Source organism: Podarcis melisellensis (genome assembly GCF_964234715.1).
Source record: "Podarcis melisellensis genome assembly, chromosome: 3".
Lineage (NCBI taxonomy): Eukaryota > Metazoa > Chordata > Lepidosauria > Squamata > Lacertidae > Podarcis > Podarcis melisellensis.
In genome coordinates, this window is record NC_138530.1 from 74,652,142 (window position 1) to 74,676,480 (window position 24,339).

Sequence of the window (24,339 nt, forward strand, 5' to 3'; positions counted from 1 at the left end):
TAAAGGTACCCCTGCCCGTACGGGCCAGTCTTGCCAGACTCTGGGGTTGTGCGCCCATCTCACTTAAGAGGCCAGGGGCCAGCGCTGTCCGAAGACACTTCCGGGTCACGTGGCCAGCATGACATTGCTGCTCTGGCGAGCCAGAGCCGCACACGGAAACGCCGTTTACCTTCCCGCTGGTAAGCGGTCCCTATTTATCTACTTGCACCCGGAGGTGCTTTCGAACTGCTAGGTTGGCAGGCGCTGGGACCGAGCAGCGGGAGCGCACCCCGCCGCAGGGATTCGAACCACCGACCTTTCGATCGGCAAGTCCTAGGCGCTGAGGCTTTAACCCACAGCGCCACCTGCGTCCCGCAGATAGGATAGGAACCACCAAACTCCCAAACCACAGAGATAGTCCACTAGGATACCATGATTAATGGTATCAAAAGTAGCTGAAATACTTAGCAGCAGCAACAGGCCTACACGGCCTGTCTCTCCTTCAAAGGAGGTCATATTTTAAAGATAAGCCACCCATGGTCCAGATAGTATGACAAGCCAAAACTCAAGGAAACTGAATATGAATGCTGACAAAACCCTTCATCCAGTTCCCTTGGAAGAATTAGAGGAGTATATGACTTGCATATTTGAAATACCAACTTTAAGGCTATTGAAGTATATATCCTGGAAACAAATGCTTTGCAGTCATTTCAACCATTATCCCTTTCATGCATCTTGTCAGAAGTTGTTTTAACTAAATCACCGGTGATGGTGTGGTCTGATATACAGTGGTGCCCCGCAAGACGAACGCCTCGCAAGACGAAAAACCCGCTAGACGAAAGGGTTTTCCGTTTTGGAGGCGCTTCGTAAAACGAATTCCCATATGGGGTTGCTTCGCAAGACGAAAAAAATCTTGCGTCCCCCTGCGGGTTTCTTTCGCTTTTTTTGCCCTTTTCCTAAGCCGCTAGGCCGCTTATCAGCTGTTCCGCTGATAAGCCGCTTAACAGCTGATCGCTGGAAGCCGCTTGACAGCTGTAGCGCTAATCCGCTAAGCTGTCAATGGGCTTGCTTCGCTAGACGAAAAAACCGCTAGACGAAGAGAATCGCGGAACGGATTCTTTTCGTCTTGCGAGGCACCACTGTACTTGAAAGTTTTCCTGATTAGGCTGTAATCTTATTTAGGAAACCATAATGAGGAAATAAAGACTGAATAGCACTTTAAACCCAGCTGGCCAGAAAAAAAGCCGATCTCAATATTGCTAATAAGCTTCAAAATCTGTAAGTATTCATCATTTGTCTCTTAGAAGTTGGCAGGGGAATCTGCCAATAACAAGACAGATGTATCATCTGGCTAAAATAGTGCTTGTTGCAATACTTGCTGTGGTTCGGCAAATGTTGAAGGGGCAAGAGCAGCTCTGTAAATCTAGACGGCATGATGTAAAGTTTGTACCAAGCACAAAGTAATGATGTCTTACTTGCTTGTTACCAGCTAGCCATTTTATAGAACTGAAATTAAATTAGGTAGTATCTTGGAAATCGTTTGCTTTGGTGGTCAAGTATACGTGAACCTAGGAAACTTTTAGAGTCCAAAGGGGGATTGAAGAAGTTGATGGTTAACAGGATTTTCAGCATCTGCAATGGCCGTGGAGACTATTAGATGTAACAGGGTTCAAAGCTGATGTCAAGCACTGAAGAGATTTGTTAGCAAGAGAGTAATTCCATGGAAGAGAACAGTAAGTAGGTCAGGGAGAGGCAGACATCAAGTCCTTTAAAATTCTGTTTTACTAACGATATAGCAAAGACATTCCCTTTTCTTTATCCTTGAAGTGATAAATGTATCTTCTTTCGATTTTGTCATCCCAGTATAGTTTTGCCTATTTATACACACAAACAAGGGAAGGAGAAAAGATGCTGGTTATTATTGGAAGTAGTAGACCATCAGTGTGCCACCACTGACTGACTTGCACGCAAAAGTTTTAAGAAGTTTTTTAAGGCTGGATATATTGATAGCACTGAACTGTAAATCTTCCCACAATCCATAGACAAGCAAAATCCTAGTTTGAGAAAAAGGAATTGCCTTTGCAACCTCCTTATCAGAATGAGAAAAGCCACTCAAGAAATATTAAATAGATGCTCACAGTTTCTACACTTTTTGCTAAAGAGCACTCATTGCTGTAGGATGGTTGTCCATGCCTACCCTAAGCAAAATATTTCAACCATGAGCGGATTCTGTGCCAAAAGTTAATCGGGGAAATAGCAGAAACCTGCAGGGAAATGAGGCTTTGAAAAATAGTGTGCAGCAGGGATAGCCAGCATGGTGCCATCTAAATGTTGTGATTTGCAGTTCTCAGCAGCAGCAGCCAACATGCCCAGTGGTCAGGGATGGCGGAAGGGAGAATGATGCTGATTTGCCACATTGGTGTACAACAACAACAACAACAACAAATTTTATTTTTTATTATTTATACCCCGCCAAGTGTTCCTGTTGGGAGGCATTGATTCATCTTGCCCAGCAAGAAAACAACAAAAGGCCCAGATTATCAGAGCTAACTTTAATCATGGAGAACTACCGTATTTTTCGCTCCATTGGACGCACCCGACCATAGGGCGCACCTAGTTTTTAGAGGAGGAAAGCAAGGAAAAAATATTCTGAATCAAATGTTGTATAAACTACTGTATTTAATAAACAACCGGTATATCAGAATCACATTACAGCCATGTAAAGTGAACAGCAGTCAACAATGGCATTAAGAACCATCATCACTGTCATTAACAAATGAAGAGAGACTTTAAGGTTTTAGTACTCTTCTAGTGTTCTGTGAACCCCAAGAACTCATCACTGCTAGAGTCAGAATTTATGAAGCTCAGTTGCTCACAGTCACTGACATCACTTTCTTCGCTATCTTCATGTAAAATACCATCTTCGTACCCATCCAAAGCTAATGCCACATTTTTTCCTCTCAATCCTCTTCTTCCCCTCTCTCAGCGAACAGCCTGCCAGCTGCTTGCAAACATTCCCTTTACTTGAATTACAGTCAAGAAACAGCCAAGCAGAGCTTCTCAGCGGCAGGCTTGGGAGGCTTTCCTTTTCCCCACTTTTTTCTCCCCCCCCCCAAGCAGAACACTCCCCTTTTCCAGCCTCCTCCTCTCCATCCCTTTCACCCAAACTCCTCAGGGGACGTCTACAATTTCTCCCCTTCACTGCTCCCTCTCCGTTGCCCTCTACCATGACTCTCCACTCATGGCAACCTATGGTACCTCATCTCCCTTCACCCAGCTTCTTGGTCCCCCTCCTCTCCGTCCTCTTCCTCCCCTCTCTCAGTGAACAGCCTGCCCGCTGCTCCAAACCTTGAGGGGAAGGGCAGGCTGCTGGCAGAGCAGCACCCCCACCCCTATTCAGCAGCCCAGGAGTGTGGGGCATGGGCGCACAGCCTGCCCGCTGCTCCAAACCTTGAGGGGAAGGGCAGGCTGCTGGCAGAGCAGCACCCCCCACCCCCATTCAGCAGCCCAGAAGCGTGGGGGATGGGCGCACAGCCCTCCCGTTCCTCCAAAGCTTCCCGGGGCTGCAAAGGGAAGCCGAGGCTGCCGGCAGACAAGTGAGGCTCTCCCCACCTCCCCCATTCAGCAGCCCAAGAGTGTGGGGCATGGGCGCACAGCCTGCCCACTGCTCCAAACCTTGAGGGGAAGGGCAGGCTGCTGGCAGAGCAGCACCCCCCAACCCCATTCAGCAGCCCAAGAGTGTGGGGCATGGGCGCACAGCCTGCCCACTGCTCCAAACCTTGAGGGGAAGGGCAGGCTGCTGGCAAAGCAGTACCCCCCACCCCCATTCAGCAGCCCAAGAGTGTGGGGCATGGGCGCACAGCCTGCCCACTGCTCCAAACCTTGAAGGGAAGGGCAGGCTGTTGGCAGAGCAGCACCCCCCACCCACATTCAGCAGCCCAAGAGTGTGGGGCATGGGCGCACAGCCTGCCCACTGCTCCAAACCTTGAGGGGAAGGGCAGGCTGCTGGCAGAGCAGCACCCCCCACCCCCATTCAGCAGCCCAGAAGCGTGGGGGATGGGCGCACAGCCCTCCCGTTCCTCCAAAGCTTCCCGGGGCTGCAAAGGGAAGCCGAGGCTGCCGGCAGACAAGTGAGGCTCTCCCCACCTCCCCCATTCAGCAGCCCAGGAGTGCGGGGCATGGGCGCACAGCCCTCCCCTTGCTCCAAAGCTTCCCGGGGCTGCAGAGGGAAGCCGAGGCTGCCGGCAGACAAGTGAGGCTCTCCCCACCTCCCCCATTCAACAGCCCAGAAGCGCGGGGGATGGGCGCACAGCCCTCCCGTTCCTCCAAAGCTTCCCGGGGCTGCAGAGGGAAGCCGAGGCTGCCGGCAGACGAGCGAGGCTCTCCCCACCTCCCCCATTCAACGGCCCAGGAGTGCGGGGCATGGGTGCACAGCCCTCCCGTTCCTCCAAAGCTTCCCGGGGCTGCAGAGGGAAGCCGAGGCTGCCGGCAGACGAGCGAGGCTCTCCCCACCTCCCCCATTCAACGGCCCAGGAGTGCGGGGCATGGGCGCACAGCCCTCCCGTTCCTCCAAAGCTTCCCGGGGCTGCAGAGGGAAGCCGAGGCTGCCGGCAGACGAGCGAGGCTCTCCCCACCTCCCCCATTCAACGGCCCAGGAGTGCGGGGCATGGGCGCACAGCCCTCCCGTTCCTCCAAAGCTTCCCGGGGCTGCAGGGGGAAGCCGAGGCTGCCGACAGGGGAGCACGGCTCCACCACCACTACCAAAGACCAGTCCAAGAGTGTGCCGCACTCCGGCAATTTGGCTCCAGGGACCACACATTCGCTCCATAGGACGCACAGACATTTTCCCTTACTTTTTAAAAGTAAAAAAGTGCGTCCAATGGTGCGAAAAATACGGTAACATGGCTCAGCTTGAAGTTGCTTCTAGTTTTTAAGTGTTCCTCTCTATTGATGAGCAATATTAATTACAGATAATCAAAGGGCATGAGATGAAGCCTTCTGCTCATCAAAATCTGAGTGTTTGTTCAACTTCAAGCTGAATTAATTTTTATTTATAAACCAGATGCCAACATGCATCAAAATTGGATAAAGCACCCCCCACCAAATGTCCCCCCCCCCCCCGGTTTACTAGTTTAACCATAAACTGAAATTCTTAACAGGATGATAACTGTCAGTTGGAGTGGCATCACGGAAGAAGGATTTTACCACTGCCTGCTCCACTGGGCAGGAAAAGGATCTGTGCCCAAACTAGTCAGCTTCAAAATGTCACCATTTAATCACTCTTTGGTGATAATGACTGAGATCAACAAAATGATTAGGTTTTCTAGCCACAGAGATCATTTGGAAATGTTTTGAGAATATCCACATTTGTTGGTAGTCTTAACAATGGTGGTCAGCCATCCCATCAAAGAGGTTGAATAGGAAATAGTGCTACCAAAATGGAATGTTCAGTGACAAGTGTGTCTCAGAGGTGTTCACCTCACATAGAATTGTAGAGTTGAAAGGGACCCTGGGGATAATCTAGTCCAACCGCCTGCAATGCAAGAATATGCAGCTGACCCATACAGGGTTCAAACCTGCAACCTTGGCATCATTGGCACCATGATCTAACCAACTTGTTGGACTACAACTCCCAGCAGTATGGACATTGTCCTGGGTTCGATGAGAGTTATAGTTCATGAGAGCGCCACATTGGGGGAAGCTGCCTCAAGTTGTTTGTTTGTTGCCACCCGGTGCAGAATATGAGGGAGAAGGTGCTGTATTTGGTAGAAATTAAATCCACTGTTGCATTTTTAACATAGTAAGAAATATATTTTTGATTTATTTCTTTTTGCTAAAACTACCTCTGTTCAAGGAAAGTATTACCTTCTTTCTTTAAACCACTTTCAGTAGTGTTTTTTAAAAGTCTTCAGCAAGAATTGTTAGTCCCTCCCCCCAGATAGTCATAAAATTCTGTAGTGCTAACCTGGAGACATTTCCTTTGTGCTTTGCTTGCATATTTTGTCATTTAAAAGCTTAGTTTTTCCCTAAGAAAAGCTACACAAGCTCTCAGCTCTTGAGACACCAGAACTAGCTTTGAACTTCAGAGTACAGATCTAATTACACAGCTTGTAGCTGTGGAACCACTTTTCTCTATTCCAAATTACTTTTCCCAACTTATTTGCATAATGTAATGCATAGAGGTTAGCCACTGAAATAAAATAAAAAAATCTCTTGACATAGTTAGGACAGGCTAAGTTAACCCGCTTAGAACTGCAGTGTTGTTCTGTTTTATATGCTCATTCAGTAGACTGAAATAAAAAGATATATTTTTGAAAGTACTGTATATTGTGGTCTTGGATCGAGGCTGGTCTTTTCCTTTCCTTTTTAAAAAGTTTTAGTCCTGAAGTAAATGAAGTTGTTGCCATCCAAGTCAGAAAAGGTAACTAAGCGGGAGCGTAATGCGGGTTTATAAAACTATATACAGTTTTAGGAAAAGGAATAGGATACATTTTTCTCTCTTTCTCATAATGCTAAAACTCTGGGTCACCCACATTTGTATACACACTGCAGTTAAAATATCATTCTCCCTGGTATGCCAGTTTTCTACCTGTGATAATCTTTTGTTCTTGAAGTCTATGAGCACTCATATACAGTCTGAAGTGGTCCAGGCACTACTTGTATAACCTCATATGCTCCCTGTGAGGGAGCCTAAGTTAGAGCTCTGAAACTGAATTATAGACTGCGAAAAATAAAAGAGGGGAAAGTGTACATGCTTTCATTTAGTGTACATACCATCTACACTGGTACCTCTGGTTACGTACTTAATTCGTTCCAGAGCTCCGTTCTTAACCTGAAACTGTTCTTAACCTGAGATACCACTTTAGCTAATGGGGCCTCCCACTGCTGCTGCGCTTCATCCTGAAGCAAAGTTCTTAACCTGAGGTACTATTTCTGGGTTAGCGGAGTCTGTAACCTGAAGCGTATGTAACCCAAGGTACCACTGTATTTGTTTGCACTGAATTAGAACAGGCTGGATAACCTGTGGACCTCTAAGGGTTGTTGGGCTCCAATTCCCTTCTTCCCTGATCGATGGCCATGCTAGCGAAAGCTGATGAGAATTTGAGTCAAACAATCTCTGGAGGGTTAACTAACCCTGATTAAAATGACTTCTATTTGTTTATTATTTAATTTAGTCCTAAATCACTAGTATTATTAACCAATTCCTATTGCTCAATATATATTTTTTTAATCTCTTTTATTTCAAGGTGATGGTGTTTGTTCATGCACGGAATGCTACTGTCAGAACTGCAATGGCTCTTCGTGAGAAAGCTAAGAATAACGGTCACATTTGCTACTTTTTGCCAACCCAAGGTCCTGACTATGGGCAACTAGAAAAACAAGTAAGTGGTTTCTATGGCTAATTGATTTTGATGTCCTACCAAAACAAGGTCCATTAATACCTTCCTGTTTTTACTGCTTACCGTGGTGTGTTTTTCTTTTGTTTTTTAATGGATTAAACATTTGGTTCTGTGTTTGAACACACTGTTTCATTCTAAGGGTTAAATTTCACAAGCATTGCATTTACCTTGTGTCTGCTTCTAGGGCTGCAAATACGGTTTTTTCTGATGAAAGCAGTATTTTAAACATGAATGTGGCGTTCATGATTTATGCAAGGCAGATGTATGTCAAAACATATTGTAAGAAGTAACCCATAATACTTTTGCTGTTGCCTCATAGCATGAGAGCCAATGTACCATTTAACCCTCTTGCACCACATTAGAAACATCACAAGATCTTGACTATATGAGAGCTGTCCTCAACTTGGTTCCTTCTCATGCCACCATTTTTAAGTTACCAAGAGATTAATTTTGCACTGAGAAGGAGCACCGTGTGCATTCTTCTCAAAGGCCTCAATCTTTTAGCTAGAACAACATGACACCTACACCCATGAATATACTGTCAAGTGGGCCCTGTTTGTAGGATTCCTAGTGTCCTTTGGGGGTGGGGAGATGTGATATGAATATGATAAAATATTCACAACATTTTGTATCTCTGATAGTATTTCACATTCACATTGTGGCAGCTGCGGCTGTTAATCAATGCTAGTGTTATGGTAGCTTACCAAGAGTGAATCATTGGCATTCTAAGGCGGTCTTAAATAGAGTGTAGATGTTGCTCTGTGAGTACATTTAGGTGTATATTGAGTTTATGCTCATGTCAGTTGACAGACTTGTCTTCCTAAGTTTATCTAACTATCATCCCCAGTACTGTGGAAACGGGCTCTAGCTGGAGAAGTGAAGGTCTGCATCCTTGACTTCATTTGCCAAACCAACTGTAAACATTACTAATAATTTACCTGCTCTACTTATTCACTGAGCTCTTACCACTGACTTTTGTATTTCTCCCTGGTTCCAGCTGTGGCTGCAAAGTTCAACCATGGTTAACTTACGGTGGAAGAACGTGTGCTGTCTGCTAATATTTCAACATGGGATTTAAGTGTGTTCACTATTTTTTGTTGTTGTTGGTACTCCTTGACGTGTCATGCTAATTAAAATCCATCTGTTAAGAAACAGCTATACATTACTAAAACATTAATATTAGTTTCCATAAGTGACAGTTTGCTGCTAAAACCCATAGGTTGCTCTCTCATTAGTGATAATTAATGGAGCTATTTCACTGCCCTGTGAGACACACGAACAAAAGAGATGTTTTCATCTGCTGATGTTTGCAGGAAAGAGTCATTTGTAGTTTGCAGCTCATTTATGCAAAACATTTATCATAACAAAACCGAAGCAGCGCACATCAAAGGCTTGCTTCAGATATAACCTTGATTAAAATGTCAGCGGCTTTCATAGAATCATAGAACTGCAGAGTTGGAAGGGACACTGAGCTTCATCTAGTCCAACCCACTGCAATGCAGGAATCCCAACTAAAGCATTAATGACAGATGGACATCCAACATATGCTTAAAAACCTCCAGTAAGGAGGGAGTCCACTCTGGGTATGCAGCTTGAGGGTACTTCTGGGTCCATTTCTATGGCTTGAGTGGCCTCAGTGATGTGGAGCGACTTCCATCAGCTTTGACTGATGGCTCAGCTGCTCCCCTATCTGGGCAGAGATTGCCTAACTTCTGATGACTATGCTCTGGTAACCTCTAGGTTATATTACTGCAACATGTTATACGTGGGGCTGCATCTGAAGACAATTTGGAACCCTCTGCTGGTGCAGAATTTGGCATCCAGGTTGCTCACCAGGACAAGACAGTTTCAGCATATGACAGCAATCCTGCTCCAACTGCACTGGCTGCCAAATAGCTTCTGGGCTTTCTGCTGTTAGCATCCTTTTCTGCATTTCCCCCCTCCCCTTCTGATTTTAGCATGTTGCAATCTTGTAATGAATTCCTTTTACTGAAGACTTATTTTTAAATGTTCTGAATGAAAATGACTTTTTTTAAAAAAAAGGATTATCTTATTTGCTTACTGAGAACAATAATACTTTTTCAGTAAAAGATAAGTTAATCTGGTTTGCATCTTGCTAAGCAGGTAATTACAAAATTCTGCAGATGAACTTATAAAATGGAAAAAAGTGTTTAATAAATGTAGGAGAGTGAGATATAGGAGGTGTTATTAATTAACACTGTTCATATTCCCATCTATACTCTGGCAATATCTTTGGCATAATTAAATGAGATAATATCTCAGTAGAATAAAGTTTAGGGATTGGGGGAGGACCCACTGCGGTCAAACGAACTTGTGTTCTTATCCACCTTGTATTCAAAAGAGGAAATGGCCTGGTTTGTGCATTGCATTAGCCATCATAGCAAAAATACACTATGGTTTAATGTGAAAGAGCAACCTGCTGATGCGCACCCTTGGGCCCTTTGCTCCTCCCTCATTGTTGGCTTGTGCTGTGAACTGTCCAGCACATCCATCCGAAAAATGAAATTATGAGCAATGGGAACTTTGAGTGCAGCTCTACAATATTTTTTCCATTTTTCTGTTCTTACTATAGCAATGGGGCAAGGGGGCTAAAAGCAGATATTTGCTAGCTTCAAACATATGTAACCAAACATTATAAATTAGACATTACATTATTGTTGTTGTTGTTGTTAATAATATTTTTTTTATTTGTACCCTACACATCTGGCTGGGTTTCCCCAGCCACTCTGGGCTGCTTCCAACAAAGATTAAAAATACATTAAAACACCAGTCATTAAAAGCTTCCCTGAACAGGGCTGCTTTCAGATGTCTTCTAAACGTCAGATACTTGTTTATCTCTTTGACAGCTGATGGGAGGGCGTTCCATAGTCTGGGGTTATCTACATTGTGTCATCCAGATATTTGGGGCTACAAATCCCATCAGCCCCAGCTAATATGGTTGGTGGTTAGAGATGATCGGAGTATAGTCCACAACATATGGAAGTCATAGGGTTTGCTGTTCCTGGGACAGTTCCGTTTCCAACCTCAATTCTGTGTCTTATGGGTTGCCAATAGAGGAGCAACCCAGATTTGTTGGGACATGGTTGGCTTGACTTCACCCAGACTTAATTGGGGCACATGGACTCTTCTGTCATAATAGTCATATGGCAGAGAGGCAGACCCACAGTGATAGTGTGTATGTACACATACATGCATGTGTGGATAGATGTGGATAGTTTTAGGCATATCTTCCCCTTCACTCTGAATAACCCACACCATGAATCATTAACAAACTGTGATTTGTTTGGATACCGGTCAATAATGAAACTCGTTCAAGTTTTAGAAACAAAATTACTTTTGTCCTCATGCTGGGAAAGATGACATTGAAGAGAGAGTCTATTTTACTTCAGCAGCTTCCTATTCCACGTAGCATAACATTTTGACAAACTAAAGAGCCAGTGGATTTTTTAAGAGCCTGACAGGAGACAACCTGCCCTTTCAATTTTGAAATAAAACCTCTCATAGGAATTAACAGACATCTGTAAGTAATTAAGAATTACTCTCAGGAATTTATTCTCGACTAAAGCTTTCAGGCATTATGGATGATGTCAATCCCTTTTAGAAACATTAAGAATTGGAAATAGTTGACAGAGAAGGAACACACGCACACACAGAGAGAGAGAGAGGATCTGGAAAACAGTGGCTTATAGAAAAAACAGCTCATCAGAGTTGAAAGCCTGCTTCAGACATAATGTGTCAGGGACCGGCAGGGCTCTGACAAGCGTGTGACGGAGGCAGGAGGCCAGGGGATTGGTCCAGGAGAGGGGGGGCAGCCTTTTATGGGGTTTGTGACCGGCCATGAGGTTGGAGCCAGGGCAGCAGGGGGAGATGAATGATGAGGGCCGTCAGAGACAGAGATGGGCATGTTGGGGGAAGAGGCTGTTCAGGCGAGGGTTGGGTCAGTTAAGTCCCCACCACTTCCCTCCCTGCTGTCTCCTAGAACCAGGAGAGGCCTGAAGAGGGAAGAGCAGTGATGCCTTCTGCGCAGGAGAAGTCTCAGGTTGTGTACATGCACCCCATCAGGTGAGGGTACATAAGCTGGTGGAGGGCAAGGGCCCACTGTTACTGCAACTGCTCCCCAGGGCACAGACCTTGGGACAGATGCCTAGAGGCTAGAAGCATTTCTTGGCTAGGAATGCCTAGGACATAATGCTAAACCACAGGCAGCTGTTGTACAGTCTTTCAAGTTGCATCTTAGTAAATTCAGTAGTGACTAGGGATGAGGGGCATGGAACAAGGAGCTCAATGTTTTCTATGCTGTTCTCCCCTGTTTGTTTTATCGTCATATAACAACCCTGTGAGGTAGCTAGGCTGAGAGATAATGACTGGCCCAAGGTCACTGAGTGAGCTTCATTTGTAGGGATTTGAACCCTGGGGAGGAAGTCAGCAGTGTGTGAAGGCATTTTGGCTTCCCTCTCTTCCACCTACATGCTGTTCCGGGAGTTCTCTTGACCCCACACCAAAGCCAATTTCAGGGGCATGGGAGAGAGTGGGGGAGGAAAGAAGAGAACCCCTATTGTACAACCACAAGTCCTTGCACAGATCTTCCACTGACAGGACTCATTCATTGATTCCCAGCCCTAGTCTCCCTAGTCTCCTGTTGCCATATTTCACCTGCAACTTTACAAAGGTTTGCTATGTTTTTATTTTCTAACCACTTATCTGTTATGTGAACCTTGAGTTAGCTGTTCACACCAAGCAGAGGGGAGGGGGAGGAAGACTATGTTTTTAAAAAATGTACTTCTACCTTAAATTCCTTAAACCAGCATTTTAGTTTTGAATCAGTTTTAAACTGAAAATTATCTTCAGAACAGAAACATTTTAATGTAACACTAAAATCTAAAATGTATGAGATTATATATATATATATATATATATATATATATATATATATATATATATATATATATTTACACACACACATATATATAGTATTGAGAGCCACCTTGTGGAATTTTTTGTTGTTGCACATTTTTTATTTGATTGTGTTTTTAGTATATAATCTGGTTTGCTGCTGTCTTTTAATATCTTATTTTTTAAGTATTAGTACTTTTGTTTATACTCTGATTATGTTTTTCAATATACTTTCTACACTCAGCACTTTGAAAGTAACCTTTCCTCTATTCTTACTTTAAGCTGGTGAGAGGGGGAATGTGACAAATGGAATGATTTTAACAAGGTCAATACTTTCTGCAGTTATTGGCAGTATTTAGATGATCATATATTGGTTTCTTAAGTGAAGATTTGCAGAAGTCTTTCTCACACACACAGCCCCTTGATTCCTCCCTTCACAGTATGCGGCCATCAAACCAAGAAGTCTCTAATTAACCATAAGTTGCCTGAACTGGGAAACTATCCTCACCAGCATCAGAACAAGACAGGATCTTAACCATTGAAGTTGGTTTAAAGACTGAAGCTGGTTCAGACAAAATGGGAAACTATGGTTAAAGACTTCCTGGTTTAATCACAGCTCACACAAAGCAGCTTATGTGAGGAAAACACTTATGAATCTCAGGTTACTAAGCCAGGATCATCCAACCTGGGCCATTGTGTTCAAACATGCTCAATGGTGATAAATGATAACAGATGTTCCAAATAACATAATGCCTTCCTGCAGGTAGTGTAGTTGCTTTTTACACTTCCCTGTTAAATATGCCTTGATGGTATAAAACAACTGAATGATTATGTATATTACCTGTTTGTCTCTGAAACGTGCAAAACAACACCATTGAGGACTAATGAATGTCTCTTCGGTGCCAGTTCTATGCTTCAACAATGTCAGGTGCCTAAATTGGCTGTATATTTGCAAGAATTTAACAAGCACCTGGCTGGATATATGTAACCCTCCAGCACTCCTTTTGTTCTACAGGAAAGTAGATCAAAATGTAGTACGTTAAGACTGCAATTCTAAATACACTTACTAGGCAGTGAGCCCAAGTGAGCACACTGGGACTTCGGAGTAAACCTGAGTAGGATAGTCCTGTAAGAATCACATGTTCACTTCTTGTGTAAGCCTGACTGGAAGTCCATTTATTTGGGGTCAGTTTGTGTTTATCATTCTACATAGAATGCTTCAATTAGCAAGGGATGTTTATAATCTCATTTCCCTGCACTGCAGCCTTGTGAGTAAGCTATTTTAACTCATTTCCAGTTTGTTGGCCACCAATCTTAGGCTGAATGAAAAAGAGGGAAAGCACAGAAAACTGAAGCACAGGGGCTTGCTCTTTCTCCTTCTTAGTAAGATATCAGTTATAGCTGAGACATTTACATCTTGCTTTGCAAAGTGCAGTAAAAATTGGGAAAGCAAAAGCACAAGTAGCTCCCCGCCCCCCTTTCGTCACTTTTCTCTGTAATATCTGAACATCTGAGCCTGGCAGAGGCTGCCTTGTGAACCTTGCCATCAGTGATCCAACCCTAATCTTCCATCCACTGGACGATGCTGGCCTCTGTCTCCTGATGTCAATGTTTTAAATGTACTCTCTTGAAAGATATAGCCACCTCAAAAGCAGATAACTACATATTTTTGAACCCACCTAATATTGCTATGGGTATGGCATCTGCATATAGGATGATAGAGTTGTTCAGGCTGGCATAATGAAATTTGCTGTTACTCATTTCATAGATTACTAGTATGACTAGATATCTAACTATAGTCATGTATATTGGCAGCTGGTTGCATATTATGAAGGGCGTATTTATAACTTATTTTGTAACTACTTTATATGAACTGAGATACATTACTCCACCTCATTTTTTCCTCGTAGCTGCCCTGTAAGGTAAGTCACCATAGGAAATACTGGTTAGAAATATAGGATAAGATTCATCCTTGCAGTTCTCTCTACAAAATGGTTTGAGATCTAGCAGAAGAGGAGGAGAGGAGATATTATAGCCATCTTCAAATATCTAAACGGCAGTCATATGGAGGATGGAGTGAGCTTGTTTTCTCCTGCTCCAGAGGCTAGGAACCAACCAATGCATTCAAGTTACAAGAAAGGATGTTCCGAATAAACATCGGGATGAACTTTTGATAGTAAGAGCTGTTCAGCAGTGGAACAGACTCCCTCAGGAGGTAGTGGACTCTTCTTCCTTGGAGGTTTTTAAGCAGGTGTTTTAGTTGAGATTCTCGCTTTGCAGGGGGTTGAACTAGATGACCCTTGGTGCCCCTTCCAGCTCTACAATTCTATGATTCTATGAGAAGGGGGGAATTTTGTGGGTTCGCCCTTCCCTCTGCACCCTCCACCACCATTTCCCTAACTTCTGAGCAGATGTTTGTGAGATTCAGGGAGAATGAGGAATCACTTCCCCTCCTCCTTCTTGCAGATGCTTCAGGGTCTCCTTCCACTAATCTGAATATAACCCACAGTAAATAACATAATGGGAGGAATTCAACATCTCACTAAAGTGGTTGTTCCATCAGGGCAAGCATTTTGGCATGCCTTCCTCTGCTCTGAGGGTTCTCCTGGCTGCCCCACTGTGAGCGCACAGGGGAAAAGCCACATTGTGCAAGTGGCTGTCCTTGGGCAGGGTGTCTGCTGACAGGATTCATTGGCTAACTGACACCCAATGGGTTGTATCTAATGCTGCTGTTGTGTAAACAGAACAGACTTCAGTTCACAAAGCAGGGCTTACCCAACCTCTCCTCCCCCCCTGAAGCCCTGCCCCCATTCACCCCAAGAATGTGCTGTGGATATTCCCTCAACCCACTTTGAGAGTGCACAGGGCGAAATGAGGAAGAGAAAGTCCCATTGCATGAGTGAAAGTCTCTTCTACTAATGCAATGGCAGCATGGATATAACCTGATAAATATGTTTAATCCTACTCAAGTAAATTGAGGAAAGCAGCTTAATCCAAAGTACATCAGCTTAAAATGTATTTATTATTTAGATACCCCTAAGTAGAGTATGCATAGTCATTGTATTCTGCATTAAGATGGTTATCGTTGCTGCCTTTGATATACGAGTTCTGTTTTCCCTGCGACGCACCATCTCTACAGCATTCTAGGATTGCACATTTTCCTTTGCAAGATATTTTGAGGAAAAGTGTCAATAGTAAAATTAATCTCTCTTGGCTACTGCTTGAGAGAAGATACATCATTATGACATTGTTTTGTTCTCTGCATGCAAGATTGTATGAGAACATTAAAGAAAAACAACTAGGGGGGAGGAGACTACCATCATGTGAGCCATCTTGGGTCATTTGCTTTTGGACTGTGAAACAATGAACAACTCCTGCTACACTAGCTCATAGAATCATAGAATTGTAGAGTTGGAAGGGACTGTTCCTTGGAAATGGTGTGGTGTGATCTGCCATTGCCTAGAATGTCACAATTGTCCTTGTTGGGAGCTGATGTCGAGGAGCAAGAAAGCACCTGCAGGAGACAGGGCAGACAGGAAAGGTGAGGAACCCCATATCATTATCTTCTTTTCTGTTTCTTACACCAACCATGCCCTTTTTTCTTTTCACTGCCTGAAATTTCTATGGCCTGAGGAGATACTTAAGTTGGCAGCTTAGGATGTGTATGTTGGTAGACTTCCTCAGAAGGTGAGCTTTAGTGTTAGAACTTTGTGACAGATTTTTATTATAGTAATTTTGTATAATCTCCTGGTTTTCATAAGGTTGAACAAACATAATCAGAAATGTCTTTAATTGTGATTTAATCCTAAAGGTTATACACAATAATAGTGAAAGTCCAGGGAGATTATTGCACTGTGGACAACATTAAATCAAGGTTGCTAAATAGGCATTGTTCAAACTGCTGGAGGATGAATTTCCTTTGAAATAACTCTGAAATATGTAGGTTGGGACTTGGTTACCAACCATTGAATTTATTTGATTGATTGATTGATTGATTGATTGATTGAATTTATATTCCTCCCTATACTCGGAGGTCTTTTCAGAATGCGTTTTGTTGGTTAGATTGTGTGCATTTAGGAGGCGGAACAATTTGGAGCATGTTTTTATCTTTGTTACCACTGAAGCAAAGTCCACTTTAGCAGTCTTTCCAGTTTTATGTTTTTTAATGGAAATCCTGAGAGAGCACCCTTGAAATCTCAATTTCTTTTTCTTTGCCTTCAAATATAATTTGTAGTCCTGCATCCATACTTTACAAGCTACTGAAAAGGAAGTGAGGAATTGAGCCCAGGCTGTAAATTGAACGTAATGTTTGGTTGGCTATGTTAAGGTCTTCAGCAGAAATCCCTTTCTAATGTGCCTTTGAAATCTGGAGACATGAAATGTTTGTTCTGGAAAATGGGCTTCCTCTTACTGCCCACAACCTCAGGAAAGGAAGGAGTTTTGTGTCCTAGTAATATATCAGTTCTTCAGAAGTTAACCATGAAGCATTCTTGAAGATGAACTACATCATTTGGTAACTGGAATTTATTCAGTATCTGAAGAGAACCCAATTTTTTGGAAGGCAAATAATACAATTTTGTTTTGGGATGCTATCTGTATGTCCGTTCCTCTGTTCCAAAACATGCATCAACTGAAATATGCAGATGTGCATATTTAGAAACCTATTAACTGCCTCTCTACACTGCGTATTTTACTTGTGCTGCTCAAGGAAGACCCGAGAATGCCCCTTTGAGCATACACTGGCAATTCTGTAGAAGAATTGCAAATTCTCAGTTTCTGGCCCACAAATATGAGCTCATTTCCACAAGGATGTTATGGAATCCCAATATTCTTTGTAAAACCTTCCATTTTCGCAGGATTTTGCTGTCTGAGACATAAGTCAGGCCTCTGAATCAGAATGATCTCGTAAAAGTTACTTCCATTAACTTGATTTGGTTTATTATTTTGTCTGTGGACACACAACATGGTTTACAGGATTAAAATTAAAGTCACAGGGTGATAGCCAATGTTTGTCAGAGTAGACCCGTTGAAATCAAATCCACTGATTTCAGTAAATCGGCTCTGAGACTGACTTTATTATTTATGGATGACATCCAACTTTCCTAGCTTACTAGGAATGAAGGTATATAACAAGTCTGACCTAAAATGAGCCACTCCAGCAGCGCTAACATCATACAAATATTAAGAAGTAAATTAAGTGAGTCTCAAAATGTGTATTTGGACTGCGAGGGTGGAATTCTTTGCCCTGTGACTTGGCTTAAAAAGTGCTCTACTGTCTCTTACACCATTTGGCCTTCATGGCCTGTACTGTTTAGGGAATGGGACGCAGGTGGCGCTCTGGTCTAAACCACTGAGCCTCTTGGGGTGGCCAGTCAGAAGGTCAGTGGTTCAAATCCACATGATGTGGTGAACTCCCTTTGCTCTGTCCCAGCTTCTGTCAATCTAGCAGTTCAAAAGTGCACCAGTGCAAGTAGATCAATAGGTACCACTGTGGCAGGAAGGAAAACAGCATTTCCATGCACTCTGGCTTCTGTCATGGTGTTCTGTTGCACCAGAAGTGTTTTAGTCATGTTGGCCACATGACCTGGAAAGCTGTCTGTGGAGAAACGGCGGCTCCCTCGGCCTGAAAGCATGAGCACTGAAAGGATGAGCACCGCAACCCCATGGTCACCTTTGACTGGACTTAACCATCCAGGGGCCCTTTACCTTTTACCTTACTGTTTAGGGATACAGAACTAAGTATGAACTATATCCATTTCCAGTAACAGCAACAGCAAACCACTAATGTGGTTAGAAGAGCAGTTTATTTGCATCCTATCTGTGGTTATGTTGTTGGAAGCAATTTTGCATGGATTGTCAGGATTATTGTATTTTAATGTAAATATTATTTTTTCACTTGTCCATGAAAAGGTTCAAAGATCCAGAAACAAGCAAATGTGTGAAATGTTTCCTGATGGATTCAGTATTCATCATGCAGGAATGCTGCGGCAAGACAGAAGTTTGGTGGAAAACTTGTTTTCTCGTGGATATATAAAAGTCTTGGTTTGTACAGCTACATTAGCTTGGGGTGTCAATCTTCCTGCTCATGCTGTCATTATTAAGGTAAGAGCATATCCTCTCTCCATATCATCCATTAAAAATCTATAAAGTGTCATATATTTACCATTGTTTGCAAAAGGAAGGGTAGGTTTGTGGGGGTAAGGTATGCTGCTAATTATCTAGTAATGTTGGAGGGGGGGTTGCTTGAAAAAGCTGTCTATCCCCTTTGGGAATCTAGTTGGATAGTAAAGATTTAAATATATCACAGATTATGGAAGGATTAGTTTAAGTACATTCCTGAAATCCTTCTGTATTTGCCTAATTTTGGTCTTCAGCTCATCTGGATTAGACTCATGTGTGTTTATGTTAATTTTTATTAACTTTTCGTCAACCAGGGAACACAGATCTATGCTGCAAAAAGAGGCTCCTTTGTTGACCTTGGAATTTTAGATGTCATGCAGATATTTGGTCGAGCTGGACGACCTCAGTTTGACAAATTTGGAGAAGGCGTCATTATTACAACACATGACAAACTCAGCCATTACCTGACCCTGCTTACTCAGCAGAATCCAATTGAGAGCCAGTTTCTTGAAAGTCTGGCAGACAACTTGAATGCAGAGGTACGTTTTCTTAAGCGATTCTGCGTAGCTAATACATACGACCCTTTTGAAACCAATATGAATAAAATGTGAGAAAATTCAGTACTGTTTATATTCCTAAATTATACAGCTTCACTAAATAGTTTCCGGGGTTTGCGTAGTGACACTGGGTAACATATTTTGCAAATGTAGCAGTATTCTAAATCAAGGATACTGAATTGTTTTTTTAATGTGGTTAGCCATTTTTATGAATAAGACCAAGTCTGGTTTAACAGCTCTCAAGCGCTTTTAAAAGCTGCTCAACACATCAGAAGATTTAATGGCTCTTCTTACTGCAACATGTTGTGTGTAAGAGGTTGGCCCAAAAAGGAGATAATTACATATTACCAGAAGGGATTATACTTTTCCTGATTATTCTCCTTGTACAGTACAAACCTTTCTCAAGTGGATTTCAATCTGCACATGCAAATGTAAAAACAAAAAAAGTGAGTTGTGTGAAGTTTGATGGGTCGTGAGGAAGGACTAGGGGATAGGCCAATTCATTTTCCAAGCTCCACATTAAACTGTGCTCCTTTTAGGATTCTGACACATACCTTTCTGTCAAGTTATAAGAGCTAGAAAAGGGAGGATCAGCACAAGTGTGGACTTGGGAAGGAAGCCCTCTGCAGTAGCCCAAGAAGCATATAGCTGGCTGAGCTATATGCTTTTTGGGCTACTGCAGAGGGCTTCCTTCCCATAGTCTCCTAGACTATGAGAATGCTGTGAGTCGTGTTTCTTGGGTCAAGAAGAAGTAGTTAATATTAGAAGCTGTAGTAACAGTCTTCTAATTTGCCAGGATTATGTTGGCATAGTGTGCAGATTGATACAGGTACCCATCACAGTGCTGTTGATTCAGATCTGAAACAATTGTAGGTGAGAACAAATGCCTTTTTTTAAAAAATGAAAAGGATAAAGGCCATCAGTCTGCTAGTCATGATTATTATATAATACCTCCAGGATCAGAGGCAGCATGACTCTTAATACCCATCTCTTGGGAGCAACAGAAGGAGATGGGTATTGGCCTCATGCCCTGCTTGTGGACCTCCCAGAGTCATCTGTTGGCCACAAAATGAGTGCTGGAGTAGATAGACCTTTGACCGGAACCAACAGGGCATTTATTATGTTTACATCTCTTTGAAAAATTTAGCAAGCTGGTATTACCTTGTATGATAGATACATCAATTGTCCTCTGAGATGTGTTATTATTTATTAGATTTCTATACCACCCTTCGGGGATTCAGGTGGCGCTGTGGGTTAAACCACAGAGCCTAGGACTTGCCGATCAGAAGGTTGGCGGTTTGAATCCCCGTGACAGGGTGAGCTCCCGTTCCTCAGTCCCTGCTCCTGCCAACCTAGCAGTTTGAAAGCACGTCAAAGTGCAAGAAGATAAATAGGTACCGCTCCGGCGGGAAGATAAACGGCGTGTCCGTGCGCTGCTCTGGTTCGCCAGAAGTGGCTTAGTCATGCTGGCCACATGACCCGGAAGCTGTACACCGGCCCCCTCGGCCAATAAAGTAAGATGAGCGCCGCAACCCCAGAGTCGGTCACGACTGGACCTAATGGTCAGGGGTCCCTTTACATTTACTTTTATACCACCCTTCATCTGAGGATCACAGGATGGTTTACAATACAAAAACACAAAATACATACAACAGTAACAATCAAAAGCAATCACTGCCGCCACCTGACACATGGTTTAAATGCCATAGATTTTTTAATTAGCCAAAGGCCTGGGAGAAGACAAATGTTTGCCTGGTCCCCAGATGTAGTCACTCTCCTATTTCCTTCCCCTCCCCCCAATCTTCCAGTAAAATGGCATATTCTTGAGGCAACAATAGAGACAAGCAAGTGAAGGACTGCTCTGCTGGTCCTGACCTTTGTTTTGCTCTCTATTTTGACAATGGGCATGCATGGACTGCCTCGTACTGTTTTGAACATTGACCACAGGAGGCAATCTAGCTTCCATATCAGAAAAAAAAGCAGAAAGAAAGTTAGAACACTCATTTTTCTTTGGCCACCCCAAAATGCAATTTCGTTTTCGTAAAAGTTTAATTATGCTTTAAAAGATCTAGTGCACAGTAAGCATAAAATTAATCTTCAATGGTCAGGAACTGTGCCAGTTTCCGACAACTGAGGGTCAATGTTGAAGTGTGTTAATGATTTCTAATAAACTTATGTTAGTGAAAATAGCAATGCATCTCAGCTGGTGTAACTGAAAATGCTGAAAAGCAAAAGTGTGAAGCACTGACAGGGCCATGAAACCATCATTTTTTATGTACTCTGGAACACTGGACATGACTTTTCCTGCTGACATGACAAGCCAGGAAAGATCGGTACTTGCTTGATTACAGAAAATCAATTGTAAGTCAGGCCAATTACAAAAGTCTTTCGTTTCTCTTGATTGTAACTCAGTCATTTATCTCTTTCAGTTCAGATGATCTTATAAATATCTTCCATTCTTGCTTAACTAGCTTTTGCTATAATCAGAGGGAAAGGGCTTTGGAGTCATCAGGAGAAATCCTAATAAAGTTACTAGCTTTTCTGTTTAACGGTGCTTGAAAAAGCAAAAGTAACACAGAGAGCAATTAGTACCACCTGGTTCTCTATGTTCAATTCTGTTGAAATTACACAAAAAGATGTTGCATCCATTCTCTTCCTGTTGGAATACCCTGCACTTCCCTGAAAGCTACTGGGAAGTAATAATATAATAATATATATAATAATAATTTATTATTTATACCCATCTGGCTGGAAGCCTCCAGAATGGTATTTAATGTGGCTGTGGGGGTTGCCACAGTTGGAACAATGGCATACGTCAGTGGACATCAGAAATCCTGTGTGTGTGTGTGTGTGTGTGTGTGTGTGTAACTGTCTTCCACTTGCACTAAGCTGGGTTTAAGGCCATGCTTCAGTGGCTCATAATTAAAACTGCTGCATTCTTATCAGTCCCAGTGGGAAGACACTTGGTTGTTAAAGGCCAATTTAGGGTTAAAACAAGGAAAGGCTTTCAAAATAAGATGGGCAAGTCGGACATGCAACACAGTGTTGTAATGTGGAATGTTCTAAGGTGTTGGGTCTTCTGGATAGAATCCAGAAGGGACCTCCAACTAAATGGAAACACCAGATTTTCCCTTTGTATCTACTTTTGATAACAGAGTATTTTAGAGATAGTTATCTGACCAAACTCTCACCAGTTTCCATAAGAAATGCCTTTACTGAACTGCGTTTCCTAGTTAAGCCCGCTGCAGTCTTAGATGGCTGCTACAGGAAGGTCCCACACGCAGACAGGCATTGTATTTGTGGTCAACCTCAGGTGGAAGACATCACTCGTTATCAGGTAGCCTGCTTCTTATAGAGAGACCCAAAAGATTGTTTTGTGAAACCTTTGTTCACAAAATAAGCAGGTATACCCCAGCAGAAATCGTTTGTTTTCTTTTGAGTGATAAGAATAGTTTTTTAACACACACAGTGCCCACCCCTATGCACTGTTTAAAAAAAAACCCCAGAAAAAAATGTTAGATAAAATAACTGTAAATTGTTGTGGTGATTTAGAAATTTAATCAGAAATCAAGATGGATTTGAGATTGTTGGTATCTCTGGTAAGGTCTCTCTCTTACATCATGGCTGGTGGCTCACATTAGGGATTTTGACTGCATAAGCAACGGCATGCACAGCCTGAAAACTAGAAATAGAACAATGAGAACCTGCAACAAAATGTCGACCCTTCTGGAGTACTCCTGTTTGTTTACTCCAGCCAGCCAGCCATACCCTCCTCCACAATACTCCATTCTGTCTTCCCTCCCACTCGATTTTATAACCCCTTCCTGGAATAGTCAGTCAGCCTTCCATGGCTGCTAAGCATGCTCAGTTCTTAACATGTGGTTTCCCATAGTGGATTTTTTCTAAATATGTTTTTTAGTTCTGCATACCTTGGAATTCCCCAAAGCCTTCTGGCACCGTGTGTGTGTGTGGTGCCATTTTGACTCCATAAGCAACATCACTCAAAAATAAGATTCTTTAGTAGAGTAAGCTGTTTATAGGTGTTATGGATTATACTAATGATACATGTTATTAAAAGACCAAGCAAAAGCTGCTATTCTCTGTTTGATATGCTCATACATTTCCAATACTTAGCTTGGAAAAGTGAGTCTTCAAACCGAAAAACACGCCCCCAGCACCTCACTTTAGAGAAGCCTCTCAATCTTTGGCCTTGGCACCTAAGCTCTGCAAGGGAATCTGGCAGATTGTGAGCTGCTGGGTGCTCTAAGGGAGAGAGGTGGGGAACCTTTTGCAGCCTGCGGGCACATTCCCTGCTGGGCAGCCTTGTGGGGGCACGTGCCAGTGTCAGAGTGTACATTTTATAAGTAGGCTAGTTTGTATGCATGCTCACATACAAGTCTCTGACCTTTATGCAGGCAAGCAAAAGGCATCATCAGAGTTCAAGGACAGGGCTGATGAGGGGCATGACCCAGAGAGAGGGTGTGTGGCTAGGGAGGCAATGGGTGGGGAGGGTATTCCAAGGTGGGACATGAGAGAACCTTGCCTTGGCTTCGTATAAATAGCCTGCTGCAGTACAGTAGTGCAACACCTGGCATCCTTAAACATATTCTGAAAAGTGAGGGGAAGTATCAGTATGCACAGTGCTCAGGATTGATGCCAAGATGTATGTAACATGGTCTGTAACATGATGGGGTAATTTAGAGAGAGAGAGAGAAAAGGGGAGAGGAACAGGCCTCTGGAAGTATCTAAAATAGTGCTTTTGTTAAGGACTTAAAATACTATGAAGCATGTCTCCCACTGTTGAGTATGGCAACTAAGTTCAGAAATGTTGCTTTAAAAATAACAAGTAAATTGAAGGTTGCTCAGGCAGGACATAAAATATTGGGGTGGGAGGGTGTTGTGGCAAATAGGTGGCCATTCAGAATATAGTAGCAGTTCCAAAACAAGCAAACTGGCATGACTATGCTGTTGAAGCACTTGACAAAAGAATTCATGCTGTGCCAGTTCAAAGGCAAATGTTCTATCCTCTGCACACACCAGATTTCCCCCCCTTGCAAATTTTGATTTAATTATAGTGTTCAATACTTCAGCTACCCAGTAACTTTTGTGCAGGGATATAGTTCATTAAAAGTGTTTTACATCTTTCTGTGTAGATCTTCCTTTCATTACAGTGTCCTCTACGCTTATCTTGGACAAGGTCATTTGTAATGATGTACATTTACTGATGATCTGCACAAGTATGGTTGGTTTGAGAGGGAAAAGGGCATGGAAACAAAACTAATCCACATTACAATCTCTCGGATCGTTTGTATGATTTTTTAAAAATAATAGAATTTTAAACGTAATAAATGAATAATTATTTTCTCTAG

At 42.9% G+C, this 24,339-nt stretch overlaps 1 protein-coding gene across 2 annotated transcripts in view; it reads left to right on the top strand.

Moving 5' to 3' along the window:
- ASCC3 (activating signal cointegrator 1 complex subunit 3) overlaps positions 1–24,339 on the top strand; it is a 213,211-nt gene that overhangs the window by 100,992 nt on the left and 87,880 nt on the right. For both annotated transcript variants that reach the window (XM_081904600.1, XM_081904601.1), the window contains exons 14-16: positions 7,227–7,361; positions 18,204–18,395; positions 18,728–18,952. In XM_081904600.1, the coding sequence (XP_081760726.1) occupies positions 7,227–7,361; positions 18,204–18,395; positions 18,728–18,952 (552 nt within the window). The remainder of the gene's footprint in view (positions 1–7,226; positions 7,362–18,203; positions 18,396–18,727; positions 18,953–24,339) is intronic.